Genomic DNA, 27457 nt, shown 5'->3' on the forward strand with positions numbered 1-27457 from the left:
CCCAACCAAGGAGCATCAAAAGTCGTGCTATAAATTCTCAAACAACACAAAAATTCATTGATGCCCTTCCAGACTCCTTCTGCCTACCCAAGGACGTCAGAGGACAAAAATCAGTTAACCACTTAACTGAGGAACTCAATTTAACCTTGCGCAATACCCTAGATGCAGTTGCACCCCTAAAAACGAAAAACATTTGTCATAAGAAACTAGCTCCCTGGTATACAGAAAATACCCGAGCTTTGAAGCAAGCTTCCAGGAAATTGGAACGGAAATGGCGCCACACCAAACTGGAAGTCTTCCGACTAGCTTGGAAAGACAGTACCGTGCAGTACCGAAGAGCCCTCACTGCTGCTCGATCATCCTACTTTTCCAACTTAATTGAGGAAAATAAGAACAATCCAAAATTTCTTTTTGATACTGTTGCAAAGCTAACTAAAAAGCAGCATTCCCCAAGAGAGGATGGCTTTCACTTCAGCAGTGATAAATTCATGAACTTCTTTGAGGAAAAGATCATGACCATTAGAAAGCAAATTACGGACTCCTCTTTGAATCTGCGTATTCCTCCAGGGCTTAGCTGTCCTGGATCTGCACAGCTCTGCGAGGGCCTGGGATCGGGAGAGACACTTAAGTGTTTTAGTACTATATCTCTTGACACAATGATGAAAATAATCATGGCCTCTAAACCTTCAAGCTGCATACTGGATCCTATTCCTACTAAACTGCTGAAGGAGCTGCTTCCTGTGCTTGGCCCTCCTATGTTGAACATAATAAACAGCTCTCTATCCACCGGATGTGTACCAAACTCACTAAAAGTGGCAGTGATAAAGCCTCTCTTGAAAAAGCCAAACCTTGACCCGGAAAATATAAAAAACTATCGGCCTATATCGAATCTTCCATTCCTCTCAAAAATTTTAGAAAAAGCTGTTGCGCAGCAACTCACTGCCTTTCTGAAGACAAACAATGTATACGAAATGCTTCAGTCTGGTTTTAGACCCCATCATAGCACTGAGACTGCACTTGTGAAGGTGGTAAATGACCTTTTAATGGCGTCAGACCGAGGCTCTGCATCTGTCCTCGTGCTACTAGACCTTAGTGCTGCCTTTGACACCATCGATCACCACATTCTTTTGGAGAGACTGGAAACCCAAATTGGTCTACACGGACAAGTTCTGGCCTGGTTTAGATCCTACCTGTCGGAAAGATATCAGTTTGTCTCTGTGAATGGTCTGTCCTCCGACAAATCAACTGTACATTTCGGTGTTCCTCAAGGTTCCGTTTTAGGACCACTATTGTTTTCACTATATATTTTACCTCTTGGGGATGTTATTCGAAAACATAATGTTAACTTTCACTGCTATGCGGATGACACACAGCTGTACATTTCAATGAAACATGGTGAAGCCCCAAAATTGCCCTCGCTAGAAGCCTGTGTTTCAGACATAAGGAAGTGGATGGCTGAAAACTTTTTACTTTTAAACTCGGACAAAACAGAGATGCTTGTTCTAGGTCCCAAGAAACAAAGAGATCTTCTGTTAAATCTGACAATTCATCTAGATGGTTGTAAAGTCGTCTCAAATAAAACTGTGAAGGACCTCGGTGTTACTCTTGACCCTGATCTCTCTTTTGACGAACATATCAAGACTGTTTCAAGGACAGCTTTTTTTCCATCTACGTAACATTGCAAAAATCAGAAATGTTCTGTCCAAAAATGATGCAGAAAAATTAATCCATGCATTTGTTACTTCTAGGTTAGACTACTGCAATGCTCTATTTTCCGGCTACCCGGATAAAGCACTAAATAAACTTCAGTTAGTGCTAAATACGGCTGCTAGAATCCTGACTAGAACCAAGAAATTTGATCATATTACTCCAGTGCTAGCTTCCCTACACTGGCTTCCTGTTAAGGCAAGGGCTGATTTCAAGGTTTTACTGTTAACCTATAAAGCGTTACATGGGCTTGCTCCTACCTATCTTTCCGAGTTGGTCCTGCCGTACATACCAATACGTACGCTACGGTCACAAGACGCAGGCCTCCTAATTGTCCCTAGAATTTCTAAGCAAACAGCGGGAGGCAGGGCTTTCTCCTATAGATCTCCATTTTTATGGAACAGTCTGCCTACCCATGTGAGAGACGCAGACTCGGTCTCAACCTTTAAGTCTTTACTGAAGACTTATCTCTTCAGTAGGTCATATGATTGAGTGTAGTCTGGCCCAGGAGTGTGAAGGTGAACGGAAAGGCTGGAGCAACGAACAGCCCTTGCTGTCTCTGCCGGGCCGGTTCCCCTCTCCACTGGGGTTCTCTGCCTCTAACCCTGTTGCAGGGGCTGAGTCACTGGCTTGCTGGTGCTCTTTCATGCCGTCCCTGGGAGGGGTGCGTCACTTGAGTGGGTTGAGTTACTGACGTGATCTTCCTGTCTGGGTTGGCGCCCCCTTGGTTTGTGCTGTGGTGGAGACCTCTGTGGGCTATACTCGGCCTTGTCTCAGGATTGTAAGTTGGTGGTTGGGGATATCCCTCTAGTGGTGCGGGGGCTGTGCTTTGGCGGAGTGGGTGGGGTTATATCCTTCCTGTTTGGCCCTGTCCGGGGGTTTCTTCGGATGGGGCCACAGTGTCTCCGGACCGCTCCTGTCTCAGCCTCCAGTATTTATGCTGCAGTAGTTTATGTGTCGGGGGGCTGGGGTTAGTTGGTTATACCTGGAGTACTTCTCCTGTCTTATCCAGTGTCCTGTGTGAATTTAAGTATGCTCTCTCTAATTCTCTCGTTCTCTCTTTCTCTCTGAGAACCTGAGCCCTAGGACCATACGTCAGGACTACCGGGCATGATGACACCTTGCTGTCCCCAGTCCGCCTGGCCTTGCTGCTATTCCAGTTTCAACTGTTCTGCCTGCGGCTACGAAACCCCTACCTGTCCCAGACCTGCTGTTTTCAACTCTTTAATGATCGGCTATGAAAAGCCAACTGAGAGACCTGAGCCCTAGGACCATACGTCGGGACTACCGGCCGTGGTGACTCCTTGCTGTCCCCAGTCCGCCTGGCCTTGCTGCTATTCCAGTTTCAACTGTTCTGCCTGCGGTTATGGAACCCCTACCTGTCCCAGACCTGCTGTTTTCAACTCTTAATGATCGGCTATGAAAAGCCAACTGAGATTTATTCTGATTATTATTTGACCATGCTTGTCACTTATGAACATTTTTGAACATCTTGGCATGGTTCTGTTATAATCTCCACCCGGCACAGCCAGAAGAGGACTGGCCACCCCTCATAGCCTGGTTCCTCTCTAGGTTTCTTCCTAGGCTTTCGCCTTTCTAGGGAGTTTTTCCTAGCCACCGTGCTTCTACACCTGCATTACTAGCTGTTTGGGGTTTTAGGCTGGGTTTCTGTACAGCACTTCGAGATATTAGCTGATGTAAGAAGGGCTATATAAAATAAAATTGATTGATTGATTGATGTGGGTATTACTGAAGGTGGCTCCCGATAGTGGCTAATATTTAACATGATACAATTGTAAAATAAAACAGAGAAAAGCCCAGGCATATAATTAAAACATTCTAAAGCGCATACATCAACTGGGCTGGTTTGGCAGCAATACATGTCATGTTGATATGATTTTCAGTTTGCTTCCACATGACTGGTTTCACATTCGTCTCCAGGGATCATAAGGAAAAATAATTTTTTTTTATTACAATCCCTTCTCCAAATGGATTCCTCATTTACCTAGCTCTTATCAACAGCTCTTACAGTGCATTCGGAAAGTATTCAGACCCTTTCCCTTTTCCCAAATGTTTTCCCCTCATCAATCTACACACAATACCCCATAATGACAAAGCGATAACAGGTTTTTAGAAATGTTTGCAAATGTATTACAAATAAAAAACAGAAATACCTTATTTACATAAGTATTCAGACACTTTGCTCTGAGACTCTAAATTGAGCTCAGGTGCATCCTGCTTTCATTGATCATCATTGAGATGTTTGTACAACTTCATTGGAGTCCACCTGTGGTAACTTCAATTGATTGGACATGCTTTGGAAAGGCACAAACCTGTCTATATAAGGTCCCACAGTTGACAGTGCATGTCAGTGCAAAAACCAAGCCATGAGGTCGAAGGAATTGTCCGTAGACAGCCGAGACAGGATTGTGTCGAGGCACAGATCTGGGGAAGGGTACCAAAATATTTATGCAGCATTGAAGGTCCCCAAGAACACAGTGGCCTCCATCATTCTTAAATGGAATAAGTTTGGAACCACCAAGACTCTTCGTAGAGCTGGCCGCCGGGCCAAACTGACAGGGCCTTGGACAGGGAGGGGACCAAGAACCCGATGGTCACTCTGACAGAGCTCTAGAGTTCCTCTGTGGAGATGGAAGAACCTTCCAGAAGGACAACCATCTCTGCAGCACTCTACCAATCAGGCCTTTATGGTAGAGTGGCCGGACAGAAGCCACTCCTCAGTTTGCTAAAAGGCACCTAAACGACTCTCAGACCATGAGAAACAAGATGAAACCAAGATTGAACTCTTTGGCCTGATTGCCAAGCGTCACGTCTGGAGGAACCTGGCACCATCCCTACGGTGAAGCATGGTAGTGGCAGCATCATGCTGTCAGGATGTTTTTCAGTGGAAGGAACTGGGAGACTAGTCAGGATCGAGGGAAAGATGAACAGAGCAAAGTACAGAGAGATCCTTGATGAAAACCTGCTCCAGAGCGCTCAGGACCTCAGACTGGGGCGAAAGTTCACCTTCCAACAGGACAATGACCCTAAGCACACAGCCAAGACAACGCAGGCTCTGAATGTCATTGAGTGGCCCAGCCAGAGCCTGGACTTGAACCCGATGTAACATCTCTGGAGAGACCTGAAAATAGCTGTGCAGCAACGCTCCACATCCAACCTGACAGAGCTTGAGAGGATCTGCAGAGAAGAATGGGAGAAACTCCCCAAATACAGGTGTGCCAAGCTTGTAGCATCATACCCAGGCTCGAGGCTGTAATCGCTGCTGAAGGTGCTTCAACAAGTACTGAGTAAAGGGTCTTAAAACTTATGTAAATGCGGGGGGGGTTATATACATTTGCAAACATTTCAAAAAAACTGTTATTGCTTTGTCATTATGGGGTATTGTGTGTAGATTGATGAGGATGTTATTTTTTTATCCATTTTAGAATAAGGATGCCAGCGTAGCAAAATGTGGACAAAGTCAAGGAGTCTGAAAACATATCGAATGCAACAACAAAAGTGTGTGTGAGAGAGCAAGAGAATAGCAATGACACAGCGGGCTTCCGACTCATCACCGTTTCCTACATGGGACAATATTCTTATTACCCTTGTTTCTTTAGTGATGTGGACTCCATACATTTATTTTACATTTTTAGTCATTTAGCAGACACTCTTATCCAGAGCGACTTACAGTGAGTGAGTGCATACATTATTATTTTTTATTTTTTCATACCCACAACCCTGGCGTTGCAAACGCCATGCTCAACCAACTGAGCCATTCCTTCCCCTACCCTGGGCCAATTGTGCGCCGCCCCATGGGTCTCCCGGTCGCGGCCGGCTACGACAGAGCCTGGATTCAAACCAGGATCTCTAGTGGCACAGCTAGCACTGCGATGCAGTGCCTTAGACCACTGCGCCACTCTGGAGTCCATACCACACCCACATCCGCCCAACCACTGGGTACAGATGTCAGTTCAACATTTAGTTTTTATTTACATTTGGTTGAGTTGTCAACTAATGTGAATTCAACAAAAATGTCACCATGTCATCAGGATTTAAGTTAAAAGTTGGGTGAAAAAAGAATCCAATCAGTTTTCCACGTTGATTCATTGTAAACACAGATTTTTCAAGGTTGAAATGAAGTTGAAACAACATTGATTCAACCAGTTTGTGCCCAGTGGGCACCCATGTCATGATGAATAGTTTCCACAAGGCTACAACAAGTTAAAAGGAAACGAGACAAAGTTCAAGTTAATTATAAAAAGTTTTAATAAATACAACTGAGGTAGTGTCATTGGAATGGTTTGTTTCACAGTTTTGGTTATCAGTGTCGACACAATTAATTGTGGGTTCGTATGCAAGAAAAGTTCCACAGTTTTATCCAATTAACATACATTTCCAAATTAACAAAATATAAATTTGAATGCATCATACAGGTAGAACATTCAGAACAGTTTATGGATCAGTTTATGTAATAGGCCAAATGTTTGGATTACTGGGACCCACAACAGTGATTAATAGCAAATAGTAGGTCTTGTATTTTCAGCACCATGGCGCACGTGTAGGCTATACAAGTCCGTGTAACCAGCACTATTCCGTCGGTTTAGGCTTGTGCCGTGTATTGTATTCAGTCCTTTTCGACCAGGCCCAACCCTAGAAAGTATTAGACCAAACAATGTTCTCCCGTCCGCCAGCGGGAAAACATGAACTATTTTACGTTAACGATCAGTCCCATCTTTCACGAAACAAGCTCCAAGTTTCGGGAGAAATCTCCACTGAGTTCCCGGGACAGCCCCGTTTCCAACATTAGAGACCACAGCGTTTTATAGTGTCTTAACGCATATGCGGCCTCCTCTCGCTCTACCCAGCTAATACCTGGATAGTTTTGTGCATTGCGCATTCCTTCTGCTCGGTCACAAAAGTTTATTTATGAACCCAAATCAAAGCAAACTCTTCATTGTCGCTTCAAAATGCTGAAATGGCTCTTAACATGGGTACCGATGAGGCGAGGGAGTCCCCACCGACACCGTAGCAATTCACAGAGCTCAATATGAACGTATTTCTCCCTTGCTCCATTTTCGCTTTCTTGCAGGGGAGCAAGTCGGGCTCCGCGGCCGCTTTGCCCCGTCTCTTCCTGGTGTTACGGTCAGGCCTCGACGGGCCCCGGTTCTCCTTGTCTTCTCGACCTGCTGTTACACTGCAGTGCAGCGGGTGTGAGTTCGTTTCGTCCTCGGAGGATACTGCACTCTCCTGGGGCTGGGGGGTCGCGGGTAGTCCAGACCGAGACGAGGAAACCTCCCTCTCCAAACGGTCTCCAGTTGTTTCCTCCATCGGTGACTCTTGCTGGACCAGCTCAGCTGCTGTCGTGGTTTCACAACTGGCCTGCGATGCGTGGTAGATATCCCGGGCGGACTGCATCACGAGAGTCAGCAGCAGGCTCCGATGGAGACGGTGTCCCCCGCGCTGGGCGCGCGAGCTGTACAGTTTGCCTAGAGCGTGGACCATAATCCTCTTAGCCTCAGCGCTGACCTCCATATTGTTTCTTATTGTTGATCTTAAAACGTTTAAAGACTCGTTAATTTGATTGCCAAAATGTTGGACTTTTCTTTACCGTTAGGTCCTAGCTTCTCTGAACTTCACACACATACAGACATAAACCTGCCTGTACAAGCCGCTTTATTATAACTTCGCTGACGTCAGTGGCTCGTTGTCATATGAGAGGTGTAAATTCCTCCATGAGCTCCTCCTACTGCCCCTATGCCAAAAACACCACAAGACGTGCGGAAAACGTGTAGTAGCCTCCTACACTATATTTAGACAACTATTTATGACTAGACAAATGTTTAGGCTGTGTTTATTTGTAACACATTTATGTTTGCATAATTGTGTCATTTGAACAACCGAATATCAATGCAAATCTGACTACTGTCAACAGTCCATACACTGTATAGGCTAATGAGAAACCAGAAACCTGAGAAACCAATGACATTCATAAAATATTGGTGCTATTTAGTTTTTGCATTGTCTCAGTATCACTAGGCTAATTGTGTGTGTGTGTTCGGTGTGTGACATCTATTGTTAAGTGGTTTGGAATTGCATTTAGTTCTCTTGTGTAAGTGCTAAATGGCATATTATTATTATTATAATTATTAAGTGGACTGCTGCTATCTTGAACATGTCTCTCTTGCTAAATAGATTAGCCTATAGGCTAATGAAAGGTTAAATGAAAAATTAACATTTGTGACTGTTCAAATTTTTTAAATTAATCCTTTTAACAAAAATGATATGGCTAAAAGGCTGACAGCCATGCCTCAACAGCCTTATATGACTCTGTCAACCACCGCATTCTTATTGGCAGACTAAATAGCCTTGGTTTCTCAAATGACTGCCTCGCCTGGTTCACCAACTACTTCTCAGATAGAGTTCAGTGTGTCAAATCGGAGGGCCTGTTGTCTGGACCTATGGCAGTCTCTATGGGGGTGCCACAGGGTTCAATTCTTGGGCCGACACTTTTCTCCGTGTATATCAATGATGTCGCTCTTGCTGCTGGTGACTCTCAGATCCACCTCTACGCAGACGACACCATTTTGTATACATCTGGCCCTTCATTGGACACTGTGTTAACAAACCTCCAAACGAGCTTCAATGCCATACAACAATCCTTCAGTAGCCTTCAACTGCTCTTAAACACTAGTAAAACTAAATGCATGCTTTTCAATCGAACGCTGCTAGCACCCGCTCACCCGACTAGAATCACCACTCTCGACGGGTCTGACCTAGAGTATGTGGACAACTACAAATATCTAGGTGTCTGGTTAGACTGTAAACTCAACTTCCAGACTCACATAAAGAATCTCCAATCCAAAGTTAAATCTAGAATCGGCTTCCTATTTCGCAACAAAGCCTCCTTCACTCATGCTGCCAAACATGCCCTCGTAAAACTGACTATCCTACCGATCCTTGACTTCGGCGATGTCATTTACAAAATAGCCTCCAACACTCTACTCAGCAAATTGGATGTAGTCTATCACAGTGCCATCCGTTTTGTCTCCAAAGCCCCATACACTACCCACCACTGTGACCTGTACGCTCTTGTTGGCTGGTCCTCACTACATGTTCGTCGTCAAACCCACTGGCTCCAGGCCATCTATAAATCACTGCTAGGCAAATCCCCGCCTTATCTTAGCTCATTGGTCACCATAGCAGCACCCACCCGTAGTCTGCGCTCCAGCAGGTATATCTCTCTGGTCATTCCCAAAGCCAACACCTCCTTTGGCCGCCATTCCTTCCAGTTCTCTGCTGCCAATGACTGGAACGAATTGCAAAAATCTCTGAAGCTGGAGACTCTTATCTCCCTAATAACTTTAAGCATCAGTTGTCAGAGCACCTTACCGATCACTGCACCTGTACACAGCCCATCTGAAATTAGCCCACCCAACTACCTCATCCCTATATTGTTATTTATTTTGCTCTTTTGCACCCCAGTATCTCTATTTGCACATAATCTCTTGCACATCTAGCATTCCAGTGTTAATACTATTGTAATTATTCTGCACTATAGCCTATTTATTGCCTTACCTCCATAACTTGCTACATTTGCACACACTGTATATATATTTTCTGTTGTATTTCTGACTTTATGTTTTTTTTTTACCCCATATGTAACTCTGTGTTGTTTTTATTGCACTACTTTGCTTTATCTTGGCCAGGTCGCAGTTGTAAATGAGAACCTGTTCTCAACTGGCTTACCTGGTTAAATAAAGATGAAATAAAATAAAATAAAAATATTTAGCTGCTGGTATCAGGTCAAGACCACCAATCAAAACCATTATATAATGATTTTCTTCTGGTAAAAGCTGTGTTGATAACTTACTCTTGAATCTTCATGTTTTTCTTGTGCCACATTACTATAATATTACTCCAATGGGGGATGTTTCTCAGAGGTGATCGACAGATGCCCATATAAAGCACATCCGACAGGTAACCGAGGCGCGCGCGCTGCAGTGGAAAACCCGTGACGCGCGTGGGAGACCCTTGCTTCCGGTGGCCATATAAAGTGCGAACCATTAGGGATTGCGTCAGAATACATCTCCTTATATGGTGTTGTCACGACTGTGTGCTCTGTTTCCCTGAGCCCAAATATGGTCATCGGGAGCGTGCTTAATCCAGTGGTAGCGCGCTTGGGGTCAACTCAACTCATCTATTTTGGGATGCACATCTGGCAGCAAGGATGCCGCTAGAAATCGGACATTATTGATGAAAGGAGCAATCAAACTATCAGTCAACTGTCTCTGGATCAATCTTTTATTGGCCAAGAAAACTTTCTCCCTCAGCAAGCTTTCATTTTGCATCACATTTATATGGTTTCCTCAAGACCTAATACTTTATATTACATGAAAGGTAAACCAAACACTATGTGAAATATAAAAGTTGAGATAATGCAGTTTCATAAATGTTGATCCATGACAACGACAGGCCTATGCCTTGTTTTATTAATACAGAAAGAGGGTTTCAGATTGTGTTATTGTAATTAGCAATTTTTTTGTATTCCATCCATCCAAATCGCACCTCTAGTATTTCCCCCATCCTATCCTCCATCAGAACTCTTTGGTTCATGTCTAATATCATTTGTATGCATCATTTCATCAAGTCAAGGTCCAAATGGAACCAAAAAGCATTAATTTGATGAGCTGTGATTTGATTCACTTACTATGCACTCCCTTGACCACATTCCATTTGGTGCTCTCACTTTAAATTGTCCATCTTCATTACTGCAAAACTCCCCACAACAGAGTGAACCTTTGATAATGTCAAATTACAGCAGGTAGCAAACCTATAATTTACCAGTCAATCTAGTCAGTGGTATAAATATTTGGAAAAAAAGGAGCAGAGCCACAAATCATTTGTTACAAACCTTTTATTAAGATAGTTTTTTTTAAATCCATGTTGACATTTATCTTAATGATTTTTCTTTACAGTAGTTAATGTGCAATTACCTTGAATAATATTGGGTCACAGTTAAGGGGTTTCACAAAGTTATTGGCACTTGGAACACAGAGAGAACAGAATGAGCAGTAGAGCACTGGCGCTACAGGGTCACAGAGGGCAAGGAGCAGGGATAGAGACATGGGGGACGCTACTGCACTGGTTTCAATAAGCTGTTTGTGGGTATATACCTCATGCTGAGAGTGCACAACTAACAATCCGACTTCTTTAGTGCCTCTATGTATAATATACAGTAAATATCTATACATATATTCATATTTATATATGTATATGTGAAAAAAGGTCCTTCGCCAAGCCTATACCACACTGGACACTGCCTTTGTTTGTCCATTCTCTTGAGGTGTGTGTGTGTTGGGGGAGGAGGGACATCTACCTGTAGGGATGGGGGGAGAATCAGCTTGAACTGTCCTGTCTCACACACACACGCAAACTTTATTTTCTGATCCTCTGAAGCACAAGACTAGAGCTCAGACAAGTAACCCTCTCAAAAACACACAAAACTGAACTTTGATCACTTAGTAGCCAACTATGTCATTGACTATGGTCTGTGGGGGAAATACTGCCATCTGGTGGTGGCTCCAGGCAGTGCACTAGTCTGCAGTACCACATGTGAATAACAGGTGGTGAACAAGAGAGGATCTGACAGTGTCCATAATATCATGGGGTCTGTTCAGCAGGGTGAAATCAGACCTTGGTGAACAGGTTTAATAACAGGTGCAAAGTTTGGAATTCGAAACCTCTATAGCTCCGCACACCCACTACTACCCCCCCTCCCCAAAATCATTCCCCCCAATAGACAAGAGACAGTACAGTACCCTAGTCTGTCCCATCATCCTCCCCCTGGAAGAACCTCTCATGGAACCCTCATCACAAAAAAATAGAAAAATATACGGTGCTCTGTCTAGCTATCGGTGCTCTGTCTAGCTATCGTATAATTATCCTTCTTTCCTTTTCCTGTTTTTTCTTCAGCAAGAAGTTGGCAAATCATTCACCACCTTCAATTAGTAGCATTTCTTTTAGGTCTCTACAGTACATGTTTCTTTAGAGAAAAGAGAAAACATAAGCAATACAAAAAATTGTTTTAAAATGAATATTTTTTTCTGTACAACAATCTGATGGAGAGAGTCTGTAGCATGACACCTCTCTCCCTAAACATCACCCCTCTTCCCTCCCCTTCAGTCACACTAACTCAGCAGCACATTAGGCCAGTACTTTAAGACCAAAGCAACCATCATCCTTATTCTCCTCCGACCTCTGATCTCTAGGCCAAATGCATGCTGGGAGCTCACACACACACACACCAGTCTCCATGACATCTCGACAACACAAAAGACAGAGTAAAAAATAACTAAAAAATATAAAAACAGTCCTCTTTCATCCCTTCCACACTTTTACACAATCACAAACATCCTACATAGGACATCACTAGACGAGCGTAGAAGAGTCAGCTCAACGGTCTTCTCAATATTTACAACTGGAGACATCCCAGTGCATCCCACATCCACAGATCTGAGACGCAGGCTATGTTCCAATACTCTCTAAATGCACCCTTCCTTTATTCCCTTCCCTGAAGTGCTTACATCAAGGAAACGGAGGAAGGATGCCGCTTAGAAGTATTTGAACAAGGCCATACCTTTGCATGACCCTAGGGTTGATTCTCCACACGACCCATCAAAACCCTTTATCAAAGGTGCAGGAACCATGGGTTCATCTCATATAAAAGGTGCTTCACCTCCCATTTAACATCTCCAGGAAGGTGCTTTGACTTCCCCTGTCAAGGAAAGTGCAGAACCATGTCAAACCACAAAAAACAGCATTGTCCATTTTGGATTTTCTAAACATGAGAGGGAGTTATACAACAGCAATCAGGACATAGAAATGTCATGCATAGAGGGGACCTGCTTCTCTGCCGTATGGATAAAAGTGAATTGCGTCCGCGCTATACATCACATTTCTATCTGAAGGCGTCTCACTGACACTTGTGAAGATATCTTTTTGATTGCAAAGGTGTATGGAAGATGGTGTAGGTCATCGTCCACATAGACAAGTGTCCCAGCAGAGGGAGTCTTAAACCAATCCAAAACACTACCAGGTGGAGGACACACACACTTAAAGCACACTCACCTACACATTAATCACACAGGAACAAATATGCTTTTCAGTCACATTCAAGGAATGAACAAACGCTTGCTCTCGCACATATATCAAGACTGTTAAAAACACACCCACACACTCCACCGGAATGCCAATCCCCCTGACCTCACCCCATCTCTCTTTGGGACACAGTGTTACACCTCTGTCTCCAGCAGAACGACCTACCACCTTTTACCACCCGTTCCACCCCCTCCTTCCCAACATCAACATAAGCAGGACCCACCCCTGCATATCCCATGTCGATTAAAAAGGCACATTCCATTATTCCAAATGTTTTCCGGTTGTTGAATCACCACCTCATGATGTGTAATGATGTCAGTAGTTTGCGTCGGAGCACGTTACTAACCAACACGGAGGAGGGGTTAGCTAGCTAGCACGATAGTTGCAGCAGTCAACCAGTCGATTCAAGCTGTGCATTTCTACATTTAGCCGTGATTTTCGAGTAAGCAGTTTAGCTAGCATAGTAGCGTCGCTAGCTCGCTAGCAAGCATAACATAGTCAGTCAGTCATCGTAGTCAACAGTCCAGCCACATAGATAGGCTTCTTGACCATTTCCATAGAGAAAAGAAGAGAAGATAATAAGCTATATTGGATTGCCGCAGGTAGAAAGTGCCCAGTTCTGTCTTAAAAACAGATATTTTTCAGTTCAATAGTTTGTCAAAACAAAAAACTCAAAAGGCTCTACTTTAAGACTTTTCTGACCACTTGATCAACACCATATTTTTATGCAAAAATAGCACTTTTCCATACTTGCTTTTAAATCTTATGATTAATTGCAGGACTTTCTTTGCAAAAACAGCTGTTCAAAATACAATAAAACAGAAATTTAAAACCAATCCCTTTCTTTCTGTACACACCCACAGTTGTATAAATACATATTCAAAAGATATGACCGTCTTTTTCTGTTCCCCTTGGATTTCTTTACAATCATGGTACAACCTGTAGTCCCCATCTCTGGCTCCATAGCCTGTTACAAATAGAGAAACGAGCTGTGATCATAAAAGATACAAGAGAGTACATTAAAACTGAGGGCATGATCATTTTGTTCTGGTCACAGGAGGACTGGTGGGGTCGGGGTCTCTATCACTCCCTCCCTCCCCTTTTCTCTTTCTTTCATTCTAGAGAGAAACTACAGTCTCTCTCATATCCATAGAGTAAGTTATCTTTGTCGGTTTGTTTCTCCTCAAGAGGTTGGTTTACAATCGTTCAGACTGACATTGTGCGATGCTGCCGACATCTACATTCAAAACCAGGGGAATGTGTTTTGATATGGAGAGGGAGGAATTTGGTTCAAAAACCTAAACAGAGAATCAAAAAAATTGGGGAAAAAAACAAAACACCCCATCCCCATAAATCCATCACCCTCTCTCTACCCCCATACCAACATACAGTAGAAACCATCTTGGAAGTTACGATTGCTTGGACTCTCGCTTTCAAAATTAAAGCATAACTTCCTGGTTAACATCCTGGTAACAACCCCGGTTTCCCCTAGCAACGTTTTAGAGTCACAAGTTGGGGGTGGAGGATCAAAAGGCTAAAGGGTCAGGGGGATGGGCCACACCACCAGAGGAGAAGAAAGAGGGGAGTACAGGGAAATATAGGTATTCATCATCGTCGTCTTCTAAACACTTCTGTACTCCACCTCCCCATCTAAAACAAAGTGCCTCCGTCGCTGCCCACCCCATGCAGCGATTCGCCGGACGAGCCGCCCGTCTCCGCGCCCTCCAGGGAGTTGGGTTCAAAGCCTGGCTCCGCCCCTATGGCATCAGCCTCCATCTTGGCGTCAGGGAGGAAGGCGGAGTACGCGTCGCCCTCGGCCATGAGCAGCTTCAGCTTGGGGATCCAGCTCTTGCGGACGACGCGGCGGGCGTTGGTGCACATGTCTGCCGCGATGGCGTTCATCTCGCTCTCCTTGAAGCTCGTGGCAAAGTTCTGGCTGTAGACTGATGGAGGGAAGGAGGAGAGAGAGGGGAGAAAGGAATGAGGGAGGGAGGGAAGGAGGGGAATAGAGAGAGAATAAGGGAGAAAAGAGGGAAAGACCAGAGAGTTGATAAACCCAATCCTAAATCAGCCGTCAACTAACCAAAGGCACTTGTGTTTAAGTGAAACACTCACATTTGACTGCGTGCAACACTCTGTTGTCCAGGGGCTTGCGGCTGGGGTCGTTAGTGGAGGAGCGGATTCCTGTTCCACAGCTGTTAGCCAGAGTGTTCCTGACAGGGGAAAGAGTATAATGATACGTTTATAAACATATAGACATCCATCAACCGTTAATACACACACAGAGGCAGGTAGGCACATACACATCAGACGTATAAACACACACACATCAGACATATAAACACACACATACACATCAGACGTATAAACACACACACATACACATCAGACGTATAAACACACACATACACATCAGACGTATAAACACACACACACACATCAGACGTATAAACACACACACACACATCAGACGTATAAACACACACATACACATCAGACATATAAACACACACACACACATCAGACATATAAACACACACATACACATCAGACATATAAACACACACATACACATCAGACATATAAACACACACACATACACATCAGACGTATAAACACACACACACATCAGACGTATAAACACACACACACATCAGACGTATAAACACACACACATCAGACATATAAACACACACATACACATCAGACGTATAAACACACACACACATCAGACATATAAACACACACATCAGACATATAAACACACACACACATCAGACATATAAACATACACATCAGACATATAAACACACACACATACACATCAGACGTATAAACACACACACACATCAGACGTATAAACACACACATCAGACGTATAAACACACACACACATCAGACATATAAACATACACATCAGACATATAAACACACACACACATCAGACATATAAACACACACATACACATCAGACGTATAAACACACACACACATCAGACATATAAACACACACATCAGACATATAAACATACACATCAGACATATAAACACACACACATACACATCAGACGTATAAACACACACATACACATCAGACGTATAAACACACACACACATCAGACATATAAACACACACATACACATCAGACGTATAAACACACACACACATCAGACATATAAACACACACACATCAGACGTATAAACACACATCAGACATATAAAACACACACACATACACATCAGACGTATAAACACACACACGTCAGATGTGCGAGAGAGAGAGAGACACACACACACACACACTAACCTGTCGAAGAAGGCAGCCAGCAGCCTCCTGAGCAACACCTTGTGTCTGGTCCCTGCACTCACATGACAGTTCATCAGCTGGGCTCGAGATATGAACACACACGTACCTGCAGACACAGACACACATTAGTGAGAATCAACAACAAAAGCAAACACACAGAACAGTGTTACCATGGACTACTCCAGACACTACTCCTATTGAGTTTCAACACACACACCTGGATATACCCCCATACACCACACACACCATCCGTTAAACACACACAGACAAGTCCTGTTTACACACACACACACACCATCAAAGAAGAACAGACTAACACAGACACTGAAACATAGACCCAAACACACACATCCTGGGTCTGACTGCATGATAAACAAACAAGCAGCAGGCCAAACACATGGGAATACTTGACTGTGGTCCACATTTAGACTGACAGTACACTCCAGGACAAGGTGGCAGTGTAATGCAACATAGGCATGCTCCCAGAGAGGCTTTCACGTGGCTAATATTAACCACACTGTCCCATGCCTCATCTCTTACATATGGTCATCTCACAGTATGGACCACCCTCATAGTGTAGTGTAGAACCAGGCCACGTCCCATTTCACTACTCATGTAAGGACCACTCTCATAGTGTAGCGTAGAACCAGGCCACGTCCCATTTCACTACTCATGTAAGGACCACTCTCATAGTGTAGCGTAGAACCAGGCCACGTCCCATTTCACTACTCATGTAAGGACCACTCTCATAGTGTAGCGTAGAACCAGGCCACGTCCCATTTCACTAGTCATTTAGGACAACTACCACAGTAGACTATACAGTGTGTGTATAGTATACACTGAGTGTACCATTAAGAACAACTTCCTAATATGGAGTCGCAACCCCCCTTTTGCCCTCAGAACAGCCTCAATTAATCATGGCATGGACACTACAAGGTGTCGAAAGCATTTCAAAGGGATGCTGGCCCATGTTGACTCCAATGCTTCCCACAGTTGTGTCAAGTTGGCTGGATGTCCTTTGGGTGGTGGACCATTCTTGATACACACAGGAAACTGTTGAGCATGAAAAACCGAGCAGCGTTGCAGTTCTTGACACAAACCGTATCCCATTCCAAGGCACTTACATATTTTGTCTTGCCCATTCACCCTCTGAATGGCATATATACACAATCCATGTCTCAAGGCTTAAAGATCCTTTTTTAACCTGTCTCCTCCCCTTCATCTACACTGATTGAAGTGATTTTAACAAGTGACATCAATAAGGGATCATAGCTTCACCTGGTCAGTCTGTCATGGAAAGAGCAGGTGTTCTTAATGTTTTGTACACTCAGTGTGTACTATCTTAATTTGATCACTCTGTTGTTGCAGACAATTTCCCTGCGTAGCAGAAAATGCAAACTTGTAGTGTATTCAAGGTTTAAAAAGGCTTCTAAAGTTTGTAATTTCCACTTTAACATTTCAGATTTGATTTGCCCTGACGAAAAATATATCAACCCCTACAAAATGTCCATTAATTATAATCCTCATAATAATTCAAATGTCCTGTTGCTGCAGGATTAGTTTCCTGCTGTTCAAATTAAGATAGCACATATTTAACAAAGCCACATTCCACTTCGGTCCCTAGACCCTTCTCTGACCTTTCTCCTACTCCAGTTCTGAAATGACTGAATAGATCCACACACACATACTGACCTGAGACGAGCTCTAGTTTCTCTGCGGGGTCACCCTCCTCGTACAGTTTGGGGTGGCAGCGGTTGCCTATCTGTGTGATGAGCTCAGCGGGGAGAGACGACAGGTCCTGGCGACCCCGCATACGACCCCGGGTCTCTGAGTGGTCCGGCAGGGCCTCCACACGCTCACCAGCTACCAGAGGGAGAAAGACAGAGACACACACACAACATCAGTACACGTGTCAGATCTGTCTGGTCTGACCTTTACACACACACACACACACAGGTCGGTACCTGCGGCGCCCACGTTGAGCATGCTGTACATGGTGTACATGTTACAGATCTGCCTGTACTGCTCCTCCGTCTGGTCCTCCGTCACCTCCTCCTCTTCCTCCTCGTCATGGTAACTGATAGGCGAGTCACTGGTGTAGGCGCTCATCGTGCCCGGGCTGGCGCCCTCCGATGCCACGTTGCCCATGGAGACCACACTCCCGTTGGACCCGCTACCGTGACCCCCGACCACTGATCCTTGCCCCGCCCCGCTGGCGCCCATCCCCATGGCCAGTGCCAGCGCCCCTGAGCTCTGGATGGCACTCCCTCGCACGGACTCCTGGGAAAAGCGGGCGGCTTTCCTGGACCCGCCTCCCCCTGAGCCCCCTCCGCCCCCGTCTCGGCTGCTGCCGCCCTCCCACAAGCGCTTGGCCACAGGGGTGCACACCACCGAGTAGGGTGAGGCTTCTGATTGGTTGCCCTGCTGCTCCGTCTTCACCCGCGACACGAGGGGGAGGGGCGTAAGGCAGGAGGCGGGCCGACTGCTGGTCCCCGCGGCAACAGTTTGAGTGACAGGGCTCTGGGGTTCGGAGGGTGGAGCCTCCTCGGCCTGCAGGCCCTGGGAGTCACAGCTGGGCGAGGAAACCTGGAGGAGGAATATGGAGAGAATACATTTATCAATAGGTTATTATGTAAATATAAATATATATATACCGTATATGTAAATACTTGCAATGATTGCGATAAGTGGTTGTTTACGCATCTTAGTTGAATGTTGAATGAAAGTCGCTCTGGGAACGTCTGCTAGTGTTCCGCTAAAAGTGTTAAAACGTATGTATCAGGGTTTACGAAAATGTGGCGCCGGACATTTGACCGGCAACATTTAAATTTACCGGACATTTGAGAAATTTACCGGATCCATTTGCATTTGGTGCATAGCGCGATTAGGGCGTCCACCCACGGTGCTCAGAATGACAGAAATCACATTTAGAATATGATCTTTCATATTAATAGAACATGCAAGTCGAGGATGCAACGATGTCCTTCTTAACAAATTATGATGTGCACTTTGAACAAGTTAGAATAACTGTCCACATGTACTTTTCCTCAGCCAACAAGATGAGTAACCAACAGAAACATCACTAGCGTCTGTCAATCTACTATAGCAGAAAAGTTCTGGCTACCTATTCTATTGGTCAGCTTGTTGAGAAAGAAATACCCTATTCCAAACAGACTCTGGGACAGCTGTGGGACGATAGATCCTAAATCCATCCAACCAGTAGGCCTAGGCTACATTAAACAACTTTAAAAAGCAATGAGTGATGCAACAGATCAGAACATTTTGCTTAAAATGTTTTTCACATTAAAAGCACAGCAATGTGCACAAGGTAGTAGGCCACGCACGAATGTTCGTTCCATAACGCAATTAGCAGGAAAACACCGTTGTCAAAAGGGCACTGCACAGGCGAGCGGTTTCATGTGACAGATATGAAAATATATGTTAGAAATTTAGAAAGAGAGGAGATCTAATAGGCTACTTTGAAGCAAGATAAGACACACCTCATAATATGTATTAAAACATTCAGGTTTCAAACCATTAAGTACTGTATATGTTTTCTAAATGCATACTGCCTCCAGCTCATTGCAGTGGTGTGTGACGCGGTGATGAAGCCTGCCTTCCGTTGCCGTTTGATGCCGCGTTCAAAGCAACTAGGAACTCGGAAATCTCTGACTTCTGACTTCAGTGCGTTCAAGACAACTGGGAACTGGGAAGAAAACAAGCTCCGACTGGGAAAAATAGTTTTGAACGGTCATCCAACTCGGAATTCCAACTCGGGAACTCAGGCCTCTTTCTAGAGCTCCGACTTTCCGACCTGAAGATCACTGACGTCATCATTTGACCTCGTATTTTAAGATACTGTACACACGAATATACTGTACACACGCACCAGTTTACTTCCACTAAATTATGCAGATTACCCTATAGACCGATAAGCATGACCAGTCAAATATATTTCCATTGACTGGTAATTCCATCAATGAATAGGCAAAAAAGCATTATTTCGCAATGGGATTATTTATTCTCTCGGGCAGTTGGCTGGCACTAATTAAAATATTTGGCGGACTAAAGCCGGCTATTACAGGCTAACGGAAACCCTGGTATGTGTCTGTATTATTCAACGACCTCAATAAACACAGCATAATGACACAACCTGTGGTCACTGTGTGTGATTGTGATGCAGGCCAAGCCTCCTCTTTGGAGGAGGCCTCCTGTCCACCTCAACCTTAAAGGAAAACGCCACCCAAAAACTATCTTTTGGTATTTGTTTCATTAGTCTATTGTTGATATAGTCCCAAAATGTTTTGCAGCTGGTATCATATGATGCAAAATCCATCATAAAGGCTGCATTTCTGTATTTTGAAAGTTATATATCTTGAAAACGTGATTGCTGACATGCAAAACATTGGACTATATCAACAATGGACAAATGAAACAAATATCAAATGATCGTTTTTGGGTGGAGTTTTCCTTTAAGCATGCTTGGGTTGTTAAAAAGGCTACATAAAACCCATGTATTATTACCTTGAGGAAGAACTCAGTGCCCTTCTCCATGATCTGCTGGATCTGCAGGAAGCCTGCGGTGTACATGAGGAGGAACTGGTCCCCCACCGTCATGCTGAGGCGGCCTGTGTAGCAGAAGGCCAGGATCTGCTGGAAGCTCTGGGGCTGGACGGCCGGGGGTAGCTCCACCACCGTGGGGGTCTTGGAGCCACTGCCTCCCCCAGTGCTGAACAGGTCCCGGAAGTAAGAGCTGCTGGCCGCAAGCACGGCACGGTGAGCCTGGAGGAGAGGGAGGGAGGAGTAAGAAGATACTATAGAGTTAAGAGTTATATAAGGAATGTTTACTTTGTTTGAATGATACATTTATTTAAAAACTGTGTGGTTGACCAATAATGGCAAGTCATGAAGGGCAATGGGATAATAAACTCATAACAATCAAGCTGTTACCGCCGGGATAGATTGATAGATGCATAATTGGTCTAGTACACAATTCACACAGTAATATCCCACCTTGAAGGCGTGTCCCTTGACGACCACGGAGACGTCACAGTAGAGCCCCTGGAGACGCTGCTCGTTCAGACACTCCAGGACGTTGTTGCCAAAGTTAGGAATCGCCATCTGAAGGGTCTGGGCCATGGTGCGCTACGCACACCACCACAGGGTCTGGAGGGAGAGGGATAGAGAGGGAAAGAGATATCAGCAACATATTTTTAAAAAGAGCCAACTAAATCATTTACCAATCACTGCATGAGGCTGACCCGTTTTCCCCAACCTAATGAAGCAACAAACAGTAATGGCCTGTACTTAGCCAATATGATGGATTCCAACACCATTGGTAACTACACTGAACAAAAATATAAATGTAACATGTAAAGTGTTGGTCCCATGTTTCATGAGCTGAAATAAAAAATCCCAGAAATGTGCACAAATTTGTTTACATCTCTGTTAGTGAGCATGTCTCCTTTGCCAAGATAATCCATCTACCTGACAGGTTCGGCATATTAAGAAGCTGATTCAACAGAATGATCATTACACAGGTGCACCTTGTGCTGGGGACAAGGCAGGTAGCTTAGTGGGTAAGAGCGTTGTGCCAGTAACCGAAAGGTCGCTGGTTCTAATCCCCGAGCCGACTAGGTGAATAATCTGTCGATGTGCCCTTAAGCAAGGCACTTAACCCTAATTGCTCATGTAAGTCGCTCTGGATAAGAGCGTCTGCTAAATGACCAAAAAAAAGTAAAAATAAAAAATAAAATAAAATATTAAAGGCCACTTTAAAAATGTGCAGTTTTGTCACACAACACAATGCCACAGATGTCTCAAGTTGAGGGAGCGTGCAATTGGCATGCTGACTGCAGGAATGTCCACCAGAGCTGTTGCCAGAGAATTGAATGTTTATTTCTCTACCATAAGCTGCCTCCAACGTCATTTTAGAGAATTTGGCAGTACGTCCAACCAGCCTCACAACCGCAGACCACGTGTAACCACGCCAGGACCTCCACATCCGGCTTCTTCACTTGCGAGATCGTCTGAGACCAGCAACCCGGACAGCTGACGAAACTGAAGAGTATTTATGTATTTTGTGGGGACAAACTCATTCTGATTGGCTGGGCCTGGCTCCCCAGTGGGTGGGCCAATGCCCTCCAAGGCCCACCCTTGCTTGCACCCCTGCCCAGTCATGTGAAATCCATAGATGAGGGCCTACTGAATTTATTTCAATTGACTGATTTCCTTATATGAACTGTAACTCAGAAAAATCTTTGAAATTGCTGAGTTTATATTTTTGCTCAGTATAACTAGTAACATGGTACTAGCGGTGCATGTTACAATCAATCAATGAGAAACCACTAGGAAGGAAGGCCTAATTATCGAGTAATTTAACTATTATTACCATCTCATTTCTAAGGAAACCAGGTAAATAGAGGTCTGTAAAATAAAGCCAGACCATAGCATCCATCATACAGAGAGGAAATCGTATCAGTTCAACTCTAACCTGAACAGTAGTGGACAGCACCCTCCAATGGACTAAACATGTTTAGTGATGATACCCATTTTGGAAGCAACTGAAGTGAACCCAATTCTTTCATATTGGTCATTCAGACAAAGTGAAACATTTTACAGTGTGTTTTGAACATAAAGGAGACCCTTAAAATCCTATTTGAAAAAGCCTACTTATCCATATGTAGCAAATTTCACTGCCCATGCACACACACACACACATCTTATTCTGAAAACTGAAAGCATATCACTTCTATCTGCTATTTATATAGGCCTAAAACTGTCTAAACCCCATTCAGAGACGTTATTTGATTGTAAAATACGTGTTTACATCCGACTGCGTAAATAGCCTACTCCTACAGTACTACAATGTGGTTTGTTTGAATTGCCCATAACCTATTCTCTCAAACATAGAACAACCTAAACCCACAGCCCTCTATTTGATAGGCCTATGCTCAAAGGTCAACAGAAATGAAAGGTCTGTCATTCCTCTTGACAACAGCATATGGAATAACCTACATCTCAATACTATGAAATGGCATCCTTTCCTTATGTCCCCTCTTTCACCTGCAATGATATGTAAAGACATGTGAGGATGAAGGAGGAGACAAAGACAGTGAGCCACTCTGGACTATTAAGATGCACCCTTAAAGGTTCAGTGTAAGCGCCTCCCCTCCCACTATCTCTGCAGCTCCGCAAAGACATCCACCTCAGTAACCCCATAACGACCATAAACAGCACAGACATCCACCTCAGTAACCCCATAACGACCATAAACAGCACAGACATCCACCTCAGTAACCCCATAACGACCATAAACAGCACAGACATCCACCTCAGTAACCCCATAACGACCATAAACAGCACAGACATCCACCTCAGTAACCCCACAACGACCATAAACAGCACAGACATCCACCTCAGTAACCCCACAACGACCATAAACAGCACAGACATCCACCTCAGTAACCCCACAACGACCATAAACAGCACAGACATCCACCTCAGTAACCCCATAACGACCATAAACAGCACAGACATCCACCTCAGTAACCCCACAACGACCATAAACAGCACAGACATCCACCTCAGTAACCCCATAACGACCATAAACAGCACAGACATCCACCTCAGTAACCCCATAACGACCATAAACAGCACAGACATCCACCTCAGTAACCCCACAACGACCATAAACAGCACAGACATCCACCTCAGTAACCCCATAACGACCATAAACAGCACAGACATCCACCTCAGTAACCCCACAACGACCATAAACAGCACAGACATCCACCTCAGTAACCCCATAACGACCATAAACAGCACAGACAACCGAGAAGCAGTCCTGTCACATCAACTTTTTATCGTCTATGAATCAGTACCCAAAGCCAAATTCCAGCTATCAGCTTGTAAGCACTGTCACATATAGTGGTTCCACTGCATGGTGCTGGCTACACCAGCATTGTTGGGGGTTTGATTCCTACAGGGGCAGCGGGCCACCCATACTGAACGCGTCACTGTCAACTAGTCACTTTTCATAAAAGCATCTGCTTTGCTAACTGATGCTATAGGCTATTATTGCATACATTACACATGCATGTTCAAGCATGCATCTATGCACCTACGCACGCAGTCACCCGCATATAGACTACTCCATAAACTACACACACACACACAAAAGCTGCCATTGACGTGGGTGGATACTATGTGGCAGCATTAACAGACAGCCAGTTAGAATCTTCTCACCCAGTGAAACGCAAGATTACCCAAGTCTGACTAATACATTAAGGGTGAAGTAAGCAGCCCATCATATAACTCCTTGATTTGGGATCCAGTCAGCCACACTGGTAAAACAAACACTCTCTTTGTCTCTATCCCTCTCGCAAAAACACAGATGAGCACACACACACACCATCGCAAACAAACACACACACACACACTCACACACAGACACACTAAACAATACTGCCTGTTTACAGTTTGGCAGGACAAACACACATAGAATAGAATGAAGCCTGGGTGTGTTTGCAGAGTTTGCACTGAGAGAGCGAGAGAGACCAAGGAGGGTAGGAGAGGGGCCTGAACAAGGGCTGTCCCCAGCAAAGGGGTCATGCCAGGCACAGCAGCCAGGTTAGAGGGCAGAGGAGGAGAAGTTCAGTTCACCCACTGCCTCACATCTCATACCAGGCAGCGGAGTCAGTAACAAAACTAGGTCACACAGTGTCAACATAAGAGCCAGTCTTTTCATAGGAGCCTCAAGAAAGTTTTGCCAGCATTTAAATGCAGCCACAGCTTATGCGATGTTGTGATGGACCAACATATTTGTGATCTTATAGAAAATAACATTTTCCAGTTTATCCACCCTCCTAGACTATAGTCTGTGAAAACACCAACTGCTAAATTAATTTAGATTGCCTTACAGATTATTAGAGAGGGTTGCATGGGTAGTGGCCAGCAGCATACCACCCTGCATCCCACTGCTGGCTTGCCTCTGAAGCTAAGTAGGGTCCTGGTCGGTCCCTGGATGGGAATAGGGGGCATTTCGATCTGGTCTAAGGAGATCCCAATGCACCAGGGCAGTGATTGGGGACATTTCCCTGTGTAGGGTGCCGTTTTTCAGACAGGACGTTAAGCGGGTGTCCTGACTCTCTGTGGTCACTAAAGATCCCATGGCACTTATTGTAAGAGTATGGGTGTTATGTTAACCCCGGTGTCCTGGCTAAATTTCCAAACTGTCTAAATTTCCAAACTGGCCCTCACACCATCATTGAAACTTAATCATCCCCAGCTTTCAATTGGCTCATTCATCCCCCCTCTTCTCCCCTTTAATAATCTCCAGGTCGTTGCTTTAAATTAGAATGTGTTTTCAGTAAATGTACCTGGTAAAATAAGGGTTAAAAAAATAAGGTGCTGGCACAACTATTTTATAGGCATTTCCTGGTTTCAAACCCCATGTCTACTGTAAGGATATAACTTGCCTGCTATGCTGTAGCCTGCTATGCTGTAGCCTACACACAATGCAACTATCAATTCAATGTTTACTTTTCTTCTTGAAGGGCTACTGACCATCATTGAAATACATTGTTCATCGTTTCAATGAACTCGAGTAGCATGCAAATTGAGATTGGCATGCTCATATTGATCACATCGAAAACTGTTCCCGAACCACATTAATTAAATACCAATTAAATTAAACAGTTCAACGCAAACCTCTTAAGTGATAGCTAGCTGTTACTAGCTACAAATGGTATCTCCCGTGAGTTGCGTTTTGACCAGGATGCAATATCAAACGGCGGCGATAGCTGTCTGTGTACGGAGATGACCGCCGCGCCGTGTGCCAGTCTGCCCGCTCGGAGTGCTCCACTGGCACGGGCCGGGGGGCAGCAGAGAATAGCAGTGAATGCAACAACACGCGATCCAGGAGCGCCACGGCGTTTGCCAGCTTTCAAAAAAGTATATCGATATAATAAAGGACTTTAATCAGTTTGAAAAAGTCCACATCTGTCGCTTTTAGTCCCGTCTTTCATCGCAATATACGCATCCCATCCGCAGGCCTGTGAATCCGGTGCCTGTCAGGACTAGCTAAGCTAGCAAGCTAACATAGCACTGCTAAAATATTTTGGGTTCGCCCCAGCGCACCATCCACCTCATGCACTCAGACAACCGCAGTTTCCGCTGCTTCCGCGATTATCCACGAATAATTAAAAACAACCGATTGTCACAAACTGTATCGATGAGTTTGACAGTTGTCCCACTGTGTCCGCTATCAATTCCAAATCGTATTTATTTAAATATTTTTGGGATGGGGAAATGACTCCCACTGCTATACTCCATTTTACCGACATCAACAGGTCATCTCAGGACACGCAGCAACTGAGGGCGAGCCAGACCGAACCAGTGCGGCACAGAAAAGGGGGGTTCCAAGTCGATGGACAAGACATCAATTTAACCACTTCTCACCAATGTGATAGATGGCCCAAATCTTTGTGTCTGAAACGTACACTTATTTTAATCGTTTAGCTCACGTTAATTCTTAAATTTGACGGTACATTAAAATAATTGATCGTGCACAGGAAAAAGTTTTCGATCATATGCCGAGGAGAAAGTAGTCACAAAGAGGCATGTGGGGCTCGGAAGTCGCAAGCCGGTGAGGTGTTTAAAGTTTATGATTGTGCCATCCTCTTACCAACCCATCCCCCATCGCACACCTTTCCCAAAACAATAGTTTACCCCCACGAAACATTCCGAACCCATCTGAAATCTGCCCCAAACCGCGGTGCCAACTAGGGACACCGGCCTAGCCCCCCCCCTCCCCCCCCATCCTCGTACGACCCCGACAGACTACCTCATTCTCCAACAGACACTCACCCCCTAACTGGGAAACTGATGCAAAGCGTTTCAATGGAGGATTCGATAGCCCTCTCCCCGCTCTCTCTTGCTACAGGCAGCCATTCGTTGTGAGCAATGGCGAGACGCCGATCGCAGAGCTATCGAGGGCGGAGAGCCGAGTCACCGATCGCGCAGTACAGAAAGACAGGCATGACGCGCTCATCATTCAATCGTATGATCGTCTCAAGCGCAGCCTCAATTTGGGGAGACCTATCCCACGGCGTGATGTGTTTGCGCATTGGCACAGCAACAGCAGCGAGCAGAAACCGCCGCTCTCCCTTCTCCCTGTGCTGTGTGTGAGATAGAAATGGGAAAGTAGGCCGTGTGTGCGTGCGTGCGCGTACGCGTGTGTCTAGACTACATTAACTAAGGTGAACCCAGTGCGTGCACAG

General features: G+C 44.7%; 2 protein-coding genes across 3 annotated transcripts; both read right to left on the minus strand.

Moving 5' to 3' along the window:
- Positions 1-5952: 5952 nt before the first annotated feature.
- LOC121550359 (immediate early response gene 2 protein) lies at positions 5953-7368 on the minus strand. Its single transcript, XM_041862589.2, has one exon. It carries the CDS (start codon positions 7240-7242, stop codon positions 6673-6675), a length of 570 nt encoding a protein of 189 aa, XP_041718523.1. The 5' UTR covers positions 7243-7368; the 3' UTR covers positions 5953-6672.
- Positions 7369-11486: 4118 nt separating this feature from the next.
- On the minus strand, positions 11487-27197 carry LOC121551349 (nucleus accumbens-associated protein 1). Of its 2 annotated transcripts, none has more exons than XM_041863953.2 (8): positions 27045-27197; positions 21189-21341; positions 20700-20957; positions 18140-18761; positions 17868-18038; positions 16176-16281; positions 14983-15080; positions 11487-14810 (listed from the first exon to the last, which is right to left on the minus strand). In XM_041863953.2, the coding sequence occupies exons 2-8, from the start codon at positions 21312-21314 to the stop codon at positions 14518-14520; spliced, it is 1674 nt and encodes a 557-aa protein (XP_041719887.1). In that variant the 5' UTR covers positions 21315-21341; positions 27045-27197; the 3' UTR covers positions 11487-14517. The 2 variants fall into 2 exon arrangements, with proteins under 2 accessions (XP_041719887.1, XP_041719888.1); XM_041863954.2 differs by lacking the exon at positions 27045-27197 and adding an exon at positions 25887-26531.
- Positions 27198-27457: the final 260 nt, after the last annotated feature.

The sequence above is a fragment of the Coregonus clupeaformis genome, chromosome 35, assembly GCF_020615455.1.
Source record: "Coregonus clupeaformis isolate EN_2021a chromosome 35, ASM2061545v1, whole genome shotgun sequence".
NCBI lineage: Eukaryota > Metazoa > Chordata > Actinopteri > Salmoniformes > Salmonidae > Coregonus > Coregonus clupeaformis.